General features: G+C 52.0%; 1 protein-coding gene across 1 annotated transcript in view; it reads left to right on the top strand.

Moving 5' to 3' along the window:
- LOC130369731 (collagen alpha-1(XXV) chain) overlaps positions 1–12,953 on the top strand; it is a 134,027-nt gene that overhangs the window by 102,712 nt on the left and 18,362 nt on the right. Inside the window, exons 12-18 of the mRNA XM_056575235.1 lie at positions 1,785–1,829; positions 2,450–2,476; positions 3,498–3,542; positions 7,902–7,934; positions 8,045–8,080; positions 9,869–9,913; positions 11,813–11,875. Coding sequence (XP_056431210.1) covers positions 1,785–1,829; positions 2,450–2,476; positions 3,498–3,542; positions 7,902–7,934; positions 8,045–8,080; positions 9,869–9,913; positions 11,813–11,875 — 294 coding nt within the window. The remainder of the gene's footprint in view (positions 1–1,784; positions 1,830–2,449; positions 2,477–3,497; positions 3,543–7,901; positions 7,935–8,044; positions 8,081–9,868; positions 9,914–11,812; positions 11,876–12,953) is intronic.

The raw sequence follows: 12,953 nt of genomic DNA, 5'->3' as shown, positions 1-12,953 counted from the left end.
GGCAGAGGGAACAATCGCAGAGGGACAATCTTTCCAGTCGGCCGCGTGTCTCCGTGTCGGAGATACAAAGAGACGCAGTGTGCGCCCCGCGCTTAATGGGAACCAGAGAGAGAGATGTTTCGTTTCAAAGTGAAAGCTTGCTGCGTTCTCTCTCTCTCTCTCTCTCTCTCTCTCTCTCTCTCTCTCTCTCTCTCTCTCTCTCTCTCTCTCTCTCTCTCTCTCTCTCTCTCTCTCTCTCTCTCTCTCTCTCTCCAAAGCTTGTGTTATGACGGCCGTTGCCAGTAACCTCATGAAATGAAACTCTAAAAAGCGATATGTTATAAAGCAGAATTTGTCACGGTGTGTAGGCACGGCTCATGTGGAAAGTTCAACATTCAAACAGTTGGAACCACCAGCCCCCCCCCCCCCCCCGTATAGCAGTGTCTGGTCGACTGACATTTTATCGAATTCAATAACAATGAACCCACCGCGATGGTTGATAAAGTCCACACATGCAAGCCGTACTGCAGACTTTCAGTTGTTTTTCAATGACATCGTTTGAAAAGAGGTGCCATCGTACGTTGAGCAGAGGTGTCGCTCGTCACACAAATTAAAGGGCTGTACATGTGTTGTACCAAAGCGCTGGTGGTAGACTTAACTTATCTCCACTAGTCCAGTCTGCCGACCCTTAATTAGTGTGATGAGAGGCTCCTGTGTATCCAATGTTTACACCTCTGTGAAAAGGGTCTTGCACAGTTTGCATACCACTGGGGACTTTCTACAGGTGGAGCCACTGATTAGCACACCTGTAGTGCCACCCAAGGTATCTTCTGCTGCAAAGGATTGTGGGTAAGAGGAGCCTAAATCATGCTGGCACGCGAGCGGGTGTAGTTCAACATCCTAGTGTTTTTGGCAAACTGCATTTCCCATACTATGTATTGGATCATACTGTGGATCATTTTATATAGTAGGTTGGTATAGGTATTGAAATATGTTTGGTATATTTCGATTTCCTTGTCGATTTGTACATGAATATGACCGACCTTTGTTGAACTTGAAGGTCAGGAAATGAATGTTATTCTTAGTGGCCAATATCACTCTGACAATTGCTGAATTGAAATCACAATGGGATTGGGAATTTATTCGTGGAGGTTTGGCTTCACACACTTCTTTTAAGCTGATAGAATCCCAAAGCACCAAACAATCGATACGTAAACTGGGATAACGCATAGTAAATGGTCATTCAAGGCAAGTGCCGCAGTGTAGAACCAGAGCTGTTAATCCCGTCTGTCCCTTATCAGGTCAAGTCCGCCTCCTTAACCGCCAATCGCCTGAGGCGATGTTATCAGCTAAACTTGAACTTTGCTAAGGTTATCTTTATCAAGGAGCAGTGAGCCATCACTGACCCTAGGTCTGTGTGTGGGACTTGGAACGCACACTGACCTTATCCTGTGTGTGTGTGTGTGTGTGTGTGTGTGTGTGTGTGTGTGTGTGTGTGTGTGTGTGTGTGTGTGTGTGTGTGTGTGTGTGTGTGTGTGTGTGTGTGTGTGTGTGTGTGCATGGTTGTGTGTCTGTCTGTGAGTGTGTTTTTGTGTATGTGTGTGGGTGGGCCTGTGTGTGTTCGTCTGTGTTTGTGTGTGTCTGTGTCTGGATGTCTCTGTGTGTGTTTGTGTGTCTCTCTTTCTGTGTGTGTGTGTGTGTGTGTGTGTGTGTGTCTGTTTATGTGTGTGTGTGTGTGTGTGTGTGTGTGTGTGTGTGTGTGTGTGTGTGTGTGTGTGTGTGTGTGTGTGTGTGTGTGTCCATAGGGAGATATCGGAACCTCAGGAATGAGCGGTGTCGACGGCTCCAAGGTTCGTTGCATTATTTATTATTGGGTCAAACTCAGGGCAGCCATTATCTGGTCGTTTTTGTGTTCGGCCTATACTTTAATTTTGTTCCCTCCTCAAGGAGAAACGTTTGACTCCGAGAAGGTTATTATCTCGTTCAGGATTTACTTCTTCCCCTTAACAGCTGCAGGACTCTTTATTTAAATCCTTCACTCATTTAACAAGTCACACATTCTCCCCCGGCACCAACTTTATGCAATTCCGATTACATTGCGGCCAATTTGTCGCATCGTTTCAACAATGAATGGAAACGAGGTGGGAATGAGGACACACCAAACACTGAAAATGACCCTGAGACTGAACTGTGCTGAAACAACGTGGTTAAAACGCACCCTCTTGTCAATTAGTCTGCATTCAGTGTGCATCGACGTCTAGATTACAACCTGATCGCCTCTTAAGGCCCGTTTGACACCCCCATACATCAGGCCGCAGAGGAGCAGCTGAAACCAGAGTCTGCCTCGGAGGGGAAACCTAACATGAATCTAACCCCTAGATACCATCTGACCCTCAGCGTAGCCAGTAATTCCCTGACTTAACCCAATAGAGCCTTCCTGTGGTTAATTCCCTGTTTTTCTTCCTAACAGGGCGAAATTGGAGAGCAAGGTGAAAAGGTAACGGCCTTAATTCAGTTCACCAGACACTGTGCCTCCAGCGCAGTGTCTCTCTGCATGTCTGTTTACTTACCGGTGACATTTTGTTTACGGCCCCTCATTGTCGTCGGACGGTAGTCCCTTTCTCCCCGCTTAGTGACGGCTCCCCATAAAGAAAAACCCCTCTGGCTGTGTTATATCCTCCCAACAACCCCGGCTCTCTGTCTCTCTCTCTGCTTCGCCCCCGGAGCACACGGCATCATCGCGTCGACGACTCAGCGGCTTTAACGAGTCCTACCTCATTATCTGAGGTTTTATTGGGTCCGCGAAAAGAGCAGAAAGGGAAGTAAGGGGAACAAGGCGTTTGGGACAACGGTAGCTCCGCACAATGGCGGCTCTGTGCTCGCTGCCGGGCCCCCCTGCGATCGACCCCGCGGTCTTTATAGCCCTGGTCGCTTTGTGTGTTTGGTGCTTCGCCGTTTAATCGGACGGTCGAGAACGGGCGAGAGGTGATGAGAGGATCACCGTGACGACGCAGATGGGGGAGAGTGGAGCGGAGCTGGCGATGACTCGCTTAGACTCTCGGGGGGGGGGGGGGGGGCGGGGGCGGGGGGAACTGAAAAACAGAAAACTGTGGAAATTGTCAGTGGCCTCCGTCATCCCGTGGGTGGAGGGGTTCTCTACAGACGCGTGTTATTATCATTACTGCACATTAGCCGGTGCCGCTCTCCGCGGCACCGACGAACGGCATATGGTCGCCCGTTCTCGACCATATGCCGTTCGTCAGGCACTGACCGGGGGGGATACCGTCGAGCTTCTTCTAGCAACGCATCTGTCCGCCAGATGCCCCCCGCCGCTTCCGACAGAAGCGTCGATTGAAGAGCAGCTCCGTAGTGGCAATGAGTTTGTTTTTAGTTTTTGCGAAACCAACAGCGTTTTCTGCCTTTACTTTAATAGACATATTCATCGTGATTCTGTGCTCGGTCTGAAACTAACGTCCATCTGTTTTATAACTGACTTCTCCTCTCGTGTGACGTTACAGGGCGACATGGGAGAGGACGGAATGAAGGGTGACGGCGGGGAAAAGGTTTGTCCACTCACCCCACTCACCGTCCTCACCTTCCTCTCTACCCTCTCCCTCCCTCTTTCATGACACACACACATGACTGCTCCTGAGTACCACAGGAGCTGGATCCCCCACCCACCACCACCACCAAGCCACTCCACACTTAATGTCATCCATCTGAGCGGGAGACATGTGGAGTATGAAAGCACTCTTTGCTGTGTTACTGCGAGTGGCGGCAGCAGCAGACACAGCTAGCTTGGCGCTTGGTAGCAGCCACGGAGGCTAAAGTAGGGCTAAAGTAGGGCTGTAATTGGCTAGGCTGTAATTGGCGCGCTGTAATTTTCCGGTCTGTTATGGCCAGGCTGTAATTGGGGGGCTGTAATTGGCCAGGTCCTAATTGGCCAGGCTGTAATTGGCGTGCTGTAATTGGCCAGGCTGTAATTGGCGCGCTGTAATTGGCCAGGCTGTAATTGGCCAGGCCGTTATTGGCCAGGCTGTAATTGGCCAGGCTGTAATTGGCCAGGCCATTATTGGCCAGGCTGTAATTGGCCAGGCCATTATTGGCCAGGCTGTAATTGGCCAGGCTGTAATTGGCCAGATCGTAATTGGCACGCCACCCATGTGCTGCCTCCCCCGGTTGGCCGGCTCCCCTCACGTTCATTTGGGCCCATTTATCAAAAGGACAAGCGAGACAAGTCATGTGAACCACTGCCGAGGGGGTGAGGGGGAGGGGTTGTAGCCGGACACATGCCTGGAGCGAGAGGCGGTCTGTGATTGGTGGGGAGTTGTTGTGTTGCCATGAGCAAATTGTTGCTCATGGCAGGCACAAACACACACTTACACACGCAGGTACACACACACACACACACACACACACACACACACACACACACACACACACACACACACACACACACGCACACACATGAGTGGTTGTGTTGCCATGAGCAAATTGTTGCTCCCGCTGGACTCGATGATTTGGGCGTAATTGTGTTTCCCCGAGCAGGGTTTTAGACGGGGGGTACGGGGGACGGTCTGAAAGGGAGATTTATTCCCATCGTTAGCCCTTTTGGTCGGGTTGTTTTAACACTTGGCCGTCTCCAACGGTGGAAAAGTTCAGCGTGTTGGCGTACTCGAATCCGAGCGTGGCGAGCTGGAAAATAAGTTTGCTTCGACGTTTGAGTTTGAGTTTGACGAGAAGTGAAACGATGACGCGCCGATAAACGGACGGAATCTAAATTAAATCTGGAGGAATAACTCGACGGCGTCCGCACAACGGTTCCCGCTTCTGCCGAGAAAAAACAAAAGCCGTGATTAACGGGGCCGGCCTCGCCGTCGAACCGGGCTGTCAGCGGCGATTGATCGCTGCTCGCCGGCAAAGGACTCTGAAAGTGTCCGGCGTGATGGATACACACCGCGGCGGAGGCAAGGCGGCGGGAGAAACAGACGCCGGAGATCACCTGTGCTCGGCGGGCGCACGGAGAAGAAGGAATGAAAGGGAAAGCGGAGGAGAGCGATAAAAGTCCTCTTTGATCCGTTCTACCTCGCCGGCAGTAAAAGGCAGAACGTGATGGAGGTTCCGCTCTGCAGGGGAACGGCAGAGCGAGAGCGAGAGAGCGGGAGTGGAGTGCCGCGGGAAATCAAACCGATGTGTTTTGGGCTGGGGGGGAATGGATGCCGTTTGGCTTCTCAATAGCATTCCCTTCTCGTTTGGATGAAGACGCAGGCTGGAATCGAGATGTAATAGCGACACAAATTGGGGACATTAATGCTAATGATCAGAGTTTGAGCGAGGGAGGGCCAAATGGAGAAGGAGAGAGAGAGCTAGAGTAACGGGGATAACTAATGCTGATGAGGTAATAAGGAGCTGCAGAAGGCAACGCACACACACATGCATGCAGGCACACACACACACACACACACACACACACACACACACACACACACACACACACACACACACACACACACACACACACACACACACACACACACACAGCTCCGTGACGTGGACATTTCCCATCAGTCTTCCAGATGAGTCCCTCCCGTCTGGGGGAGAGTGAAGCGTTGATCAGCGAGTGGCTCCCTGCAGCCCCCCTCAACCCGTGACCTTCGTCGTTCGGGGAGATCCCAGGGATACGTTTCAACCCCCCCCCCCTTTATAGCCCCCAACCCCCCCCCCCCCCAAAAAAATTTAAGAAGACTCAAAGAGGGTCAATGGCATCTATTGTCTTCCCCCGTCTGCTTCTCCTCATCTTCATCGGGCTGAGGTGCCGGGTTAATGTCTTTGGGGGGGGGGGGGGGGGAGGGATACTGGTGGAGGAGTGAGGCAGTAAGAGCTTCAGCATGGTAAACACAGGGACCTGAGGGGGGGGGGCGAGAGAGAGAGAGAGAGAGAGAGAGAGAGGGAGAGGGAGAGAGAGGGGCCAGTCTGTGGCTGATACAAAGGGATGCTGTTCAGACAGAGGGGTCTGCAGAGTGTGAAAGAGACAGAATGGCACTGTGAGGAATGCGCGTGCCCTGTATACACACACACGCAGGTACACACACTCACAGACACACACACGCACGAACATGCAGGCACTCATACACCTACACAAACTTGCTTGAGGAGCCACACGACATTTGCTCGAGTCAAGCGCATCTTCCTGACCTCTGAGCCAATCGTATCGTCCCGTTCCCCGTGTCTCCCCCAGTGCGGTTAATGCCCCCCCCCCCGACGGAGCGCACTCTCGTTGTCGAGGGCCCAGACATGCGGTCAGCGTCGGCTAACGACTAACGCAATGCGCGGCTGTGCCACTTGGACGCGTTTTCGCTCACTTGGTCGTGTCTGCCGCTCGGGGGATCGTGAAAACGTGCGCCGCCACCCTCCCGGGCGCGGCCTGCTCTCTCTGAAGTCCTCCGTTTAATCCTCATTAGGCTCCGTCGGGCTCCAACGCTCAGCTTTCCACCGCTGGAAAACGACGAGTTAAAAGTAAAAAGAGGGCCGGTGTTACCGAGGTGCCTGATGTTGCGGCAGCATGATGAGGACTGTTCCATTGATAGCGTGGGGCGCCCCCCCCCCCCCCCCCCCCCCCCCCCCCCCCTCCCATGCCTTCATCATGGACTCCACCATCAGGCAGGTAATTGGGGGAAAACTTTAGCGCTTACGACCGCTGACGCGACTTCACTCACCTCCCGACTCGCTCCCCCCCCCTCCCCCCCACCCACCCACCCTCTTTCCATCTCCTCCCCCAAACACAGCCCCCCCACCCCCTCTCTGGTCTGCTGGGCTCTGAGTTGATGAGGTGCTACGGACCCCTCGCTCGGGGTCCTACCATGGGTGCTACCTGCATCCTCACCCCCTCCCCACCCATCTCTCCCCCCCCCAGCACCTCGTAGTCCAGGAGCTGTGAGGCTGCCAGGGGGGGGGGGGGGGGGGGGGTGTGTGTGTGTGTGTGTGTGTGTGTGTGTGTGTGTGTGTGTGTGTGTGTGTGTGAGTGAGGATGCACGCGGTGTCTCCAAAGTGGATGAGGATGCTGGGGGTCAGTGCTGTGTGTGAGCGCGTTGGTCGATCAAGGTCCGGGGGGGGACAGTGAGGGGGGGGGGGGGGGGGGGGGACAGTGAGGTGGAGGGGGGGGGGACTCTTTAGAGACGGGAGGCGGGAATCTAAGAAAAAGAAAAAGGGCAGCAATTAAACATGTGTGCACTGCGGTGTGTGTGTGATGCATCGTAATGGCTCCCATAAAGAGCTGAGGGAGGGGGGAAGGGGGTGATGCGGGGTGTGGGCGGGGGGGGGCGAGGGGGGGGCATTCCTTCAGCAACTTCTGAGCAAGAGAGGCGTATGTGCAGCCTGACCACATAATCTGCACCCAAACCACAAGACCCCCAAACCCCCCTCTCCCTCTTGCTCTCTCTCTCTCTCTCTCTCTCTCTCTCTCTCTCTCTCTCTCTCTCTCTCTCTCTCTCTCTCTCTCTCTCTCTCGCTCTCACTCTCTCCCTCCCCCCTCTCCCCTACACTCTCATCATCCTCCCATAATGCCTTCGGCCCCCTGGTCTCAGGTCTGTGTTCAGCGTGCACTGCAGTGCTGATGTAGAATGTAAACGGTGAGACTGTACTCCATCCAGCTCCATCCCAATGCAGACCCATGAATGTGGAGACACCATTTTGAAGAACTTATTTGTTTGTCCGTTGTGTATTGTATATTTACGTTCAATTAGTCGATTCGAGAAAATAAATGAAATAACGACTGATGGATTTTTTTCAGGATTCAGGAAATGGTCCATAAAATAAAGATGTTAACAGTTGGACCGCATTGTAGCAGACCTGATTGTATTTTTGTGTGTTTGTGAGTTTGTAACTGCAGCAATAACTTTTGTTGTTGTGTCTTCTGTTTCCAGGGAGACGCTGGCTCCTCCGCTGCGGGCATCAAGGTGAGAATCACGTTAAAGCAAACTCCAGAGCTGTTGACCGACTTCTCTCCTTCTCCTTCACAATAAAAGCGTCGGGGGGTGAAATAACCAGCTCTCTGTCTGCTTCCTAGGGAGAACCGGGAGAGCCCGGAAGAGGAGGAATAAAGGTATTTACCTCCCTGCCCCCCAACTGAGAAGTACTGTACTGCAATGTGTTTGGTGTGTGTATCAAAACCAGGGACCCAGAGAGAAATAGCGAAAATATACCTAGCATATCATGATAGATATAGCTGTGTTTGTTTACCTCCTGCACCACAGCCGAAGGCACATGTAGCATTGTTTACCTTACAGTTTAGATCATGTTTTCTGATACGGTAAGAACGCAAAGTGGAAGGCTTAATCTTTTCTCTTTTAACCGAATTTGCTTCACATCTTGATTTGTCTATAAATGCTGAACCCCCCACCCCCCCCCCCACCCTCCCATCTCCTCAGTGAAACTGGGAGGTTCTGTGGTACCACAACCCCAGTATGAACAAAGGGTCGTGTCAGTGTGTGAGCAGGACGGGACGGTGTCTTCATAGCGCCTCAGCAAGCAGCCAAGTGGCTAATAACTCTATCATAGAGCATCTTGGTGCCCGACTCTGGAACGGGCCGTTCTTTCGGGCTCGTCCGTGACTGGTTTCCTGCGGTCTACCGGCTCCACTGGTCAGGGGTTGAGGGAACATGGCCCGTAGCCTACGGGTGGTTTATCTCTTGTTTATGTACGATCTCCGCAGAGGTTTACCATCGTGGTTAGCATTCTGAGCCGATGCTAGTTCCGCAAGGGAAATCTGTGTTGAGCACGCACTGAAATTCGTTCTTTTGTCATCATAACTATCTGGCTTTATGAGTTCAAGAGGTGTGAGGCTGGCGATCATCCATCAGTTGAATAAATCAGCAAATTGTTCTCAGTTTATTAATTATTATATCATTGGTAAAAAAAAAAAAAGGGGAATCGCGTTTCCATTCCTCCGTTGAGCGTTCGTTTCCTGTGTTGTGATGCATTGAATCTGTCATCGTATCGGATGTTCTGGAAGGGTTCGGAGTGAGCCGAGTTGAGCGCTCCGCCGCGCTCCATCGACCCCTAGCCGCTCACCAGAGGGACGTGTGTTCGTTAGGTTTGCTGTGTTTTCATGAGCCGTGCAGCGATATTTATGGGCCTTCCTCACTGAACCCCGGAGTGCCGTTACAGTTGATCCCCCTCACACCGGGCTGAATATCTCTTTTCATAAGCCATAAATGTTATACCCGTAATAGACTGTTAAATTACCCCCGCTCCCAACTCTTATTTTGAAAGGAATCCTCTTTGAGATCCCATTGAGGGACTTGACCTCCTTATTCTTTTATTTTGTTGAATCAAATGTCTGCGCTGTACTGCAGGGCTGCTTTGATGCAAAGGGAGTCTCGGGTTCCCCCTGATTTTAACCGTGACCCCGATAACGGAAAAACTGAAAGTTTAAGTGCGAGTTTTAGCAACTGAGGTTCAACGGTAGCTCAGTGAAACGCCTTTAAAATCCTCGGATCCAAGATACACACGTTTCCAGTCCAGGAACATGCCCCGGTTTGTCTCGTAAAAAAAACGTTGAGTGAGTGAAACCATGCCGTTGATGTCTGCTCACGGCGGATTGGTCACGCGACATATTTATAAAACCCCCGCCGATTTCGGGGGGCCTTGCTGCATGCGATGATCTGACGATGCATGCCCCAAATCTGCTGCTGCCGTTGACGTCGAGGGAATGAACTAACAGTAACACAAAAGACACACTAACACAACACCACGCCCCTCCTTCTGACACACCCAGCGTGTGACCTTCAGTCCAAGCTCCGCCCTCGAGCGCTCCACCATAGCTCTCCTCGTCCAATGACACGGCTCGGTTCGGGGCCAGGCTGTAACGTGTCACACTTTTCCTGTGTAGGGAGAGCCGGGACTTCCAGGGCTGCCCGGACTTCCGGGGATTAAGGTAAATGATGTGGCTGTTCATCTCCATTCATCCCCCAGTGGTCGCCCTCAGTGTCGTGTCCCCCTCGGTCTGTGTAGCCCTTAGTCCGACCCCCCCCCCCATGCCCCCCCGTGTCCGCTCACTGCTGCTGCTGCTGCTGCTGCTGCTGCTGGTCATGATGATGCTGATGGGGGTGGTGCTGATGCTGACCCATTGCTTAGCAACGCTGATCCAGGACATCCCTGGGTCGTTTATACGGTGTTGGAGGTGCATGACCACCGCTGGTCTCAGGCTTGCTGCTAACCTGCTTATATCTCAGCTGAAGGAGGCGAAATGCAGTCACGTGGCGTTCCGAAAGCAAGCTTATTTTATAAGAATATTATATGAATGAAAACTTTTTATCCGAAATGCTGGTTAAAATAAAAAAACGTTTGCATGCAAAGATTCCAATGGTGGGAATGGAACCCCAAACCCTGGCTATGTTGACGCCCGAGACAGGGTCATCTGAGCCTCTGAATCTCTGGGTGATAATACTTTGAATATCTGAAAAGGTGCAATTTATTTTGAAGGAGCGTGATCGGGGAGTTCATTTGAACCAGTTCACAGTTGGTTGATTCAAGCCCCATTCTCAAAGACCCCCGGTTTCCATTTAGAAACTCACACAGAACGAGACCCAAACAAAAAGCTGAAAGAAGCAGTGGCAATTTTTTTCTTCTGCAATCAACAATCCCTTCATGGGGCTTTAAAGGATTTATTCCTTGCCGTTTACGAGTCTCCAAAAAGCCATTTAACGTTATGGAGGAAAGCCCTGTATACAACATCCATCTCAACACAAACAACCAACACTCGCTCACGTTGCACAGGGCGGACATCTTGGCTCAAAAAACTCTGCTTTCGACGGAAAGAATGCTCCGACCGGCCCGATGACATCACGCCTGTTGCTGCTTTGGCTTTCGTTTTGCTCGTCGACATTTTAGTGCCTGTTACCTGTTGGCCTTGTAAAAAAAAAAACCTGCTGTTTACCTCGCCCTCCTGTTTGTGTTTTAGGGGCCCCGAGTGCTTGATTGATCCTCGACCTCGTGCGTCTCACCGGCACCGCGCCCTTTCCCTTGCGCCGCCCGGTGTTTACCAAGCTTTGGGAGTGTGTGTGTGTGTGTGTGTGTGTGTGTGTGTGTGTGTGTGTGTGTGTGTGTGGGGTGGGGGGGGTGGCCATCTCGCACGGCGGTGGGAGTCTGGCTCAGTGCGAGACCCGAGAGCTCTCACCCCGGTTAATAGAGCCAGGGTGCGAAGGTGGAAAACCGCAGCACTCACGCGAGGCCGGCGGCGGAGGGGCTAAATATAGAACCCCTCGTCGCCCCCCTCGTACCGGGGCGCTTAGCCCGCCGAGAGGCTCCGGGCTTGGGCGCGCAAACCGCTTTCTTGGTTTAAGACGTGAAACTCACAAAACCAAACGCACCTCTACTAGGTAGGATTAAAGTTGGCTGAAGGCGTGGCGGGTCAGGATTAATCATCAGCCCTAATGCTTCACCCTGCTGCTTGCGTCGTGTGTGTGTGTGTGTGTGTGTGTGTGTGTGTGTGTGTGTGTGTGTGTGTGTGTGTGTGTGTGTGTGTGTGTGTGTGTGTGTGTGTGTGTGTGTGTGTGTGTGTGCCGTGCATGCAACGACATTCTCCCCCTTATGTGCCTAACCGCCTGGGCGTGCTGTTGTTGGAGTTGTGTATTATTGTGTACTATTCGCATGCCTACGTCTGTCCACGTCCCCTTCTTGTTTCGCCCCTGAGCCTCTTGGTCGTTCATACCGTGCTCTCTGACCCCACCGCTGGGGCTGACCCCTGGGGGAGGTAAAGGCCCTTCAGCGAAGGCACAGGGCGACACCTCATTACTGCCTCACGCTGGCTCACGCTGCGTTCTCCTCTGTCCAGGGCGAGCCCGGCTTCTTAGGACCACAGGGGGAGCCAGGGCTTCCAGGGCTCCCAGGAACCAAGGTAAGGGCCCCTGAGAAGCACGTTTTGGGGGTCAGTAACGCTGTAAACCGGGTGGGGGGGGGGGGGGGGGGGGTTCCGCAGCTTAAGGAGGGCAAGGCCGAGACAGGGCCGGCTCCAGTCTCGAAGGGTCTCTTTGATTCACCCCCCCCCCATCCCCCCCCCCCCCCCCCCCCCCCCCCCCAGACGAGGGGTTCATTTGATGTGGTGGAGATGGACGTCAAATGTCCTCGTGTGTGTGTGTGTGTGTGTGTGTGTGTGTGTGTGTGTGTGTGTGTGTGTGTGTGTGTGTGTGTGTGTGTGTGTGTGTGTGTGTGTGTGTGTGTGTGTGTGTGTGTGGTTCAGTGGTGAGGTGTCTGTGGGGGATCCTGGTCCCTATAATGGCTGTGTAAGTCCCAGTGTCTTTGTCAGTTAGCGTCTGGGGGCCCCACTGAGGGGTCATGTAGAGAGAGGTTATTAGCGGCCGTTTGATGGGGTAGAGTCGGCGCTTATCAGCTCAGACTGGTTCATGCTGAGAAGGAACGAGTGATGATAACACAAGAGATGGGATTCTCTTTGGGATAAAGTATGACAGCTATGTTGGCTGAAATCTACAATCGTTTCAACAGTTAATCAGCAACGTGTGGCATGAATCAATTTAAACAGTATAAGGTTTTTAAGAGATTGTTTAATACTGTTGAATGGTCCAGGTTAGTTTTCTCCAGTTTATCATGAATCATGATCGATGCAGTTCATTATGAATGGTTTGCACCAGTTTATGGCCCGTGTCCATTTCCCAACACTACTCCATAAGCTTGAGAATCTAGCCTTCAGCAATAACCTCGCCTTTTAAGTGAATAATATTTGAGTACTTAGCAAATAGATCGAAGTGATGCATCGATATATTTTTTAATTGGACAACTGTCGCAAAAAGACGTGTCTCTGTTTTCAAACGTCCAAAGTCGTCACATTGAAAGATAGAGCAGAGTCTGACACACCGATTTCACTCCAAATTTCGTTTTGTTAGATGACACAATCTTGTGTATGAATGTATCATTTATCAACAATGAAAGGAAAACACTTCAGACAGATTTCATCGCTT

This window comes from Gadus chalcogrammus, chromosome 17 (assembly GCF_026213295.1).
Source record: "Gadus chalcogrammus isolate NIFS_2021 chromosome 17, NIFS_Gcha_1.0, whole genome shotgun sequence".
NCBI lineage: Eukaryota > Metazoa > Chordata > Actinopteri > Gadiformes > Gadidae > Gadus > Gadus chalcogrammus.
Note: the sequence above shows the minus strand (reverse complement) of the source record. Positions and strands in the feature narration are given on the sequence as shown.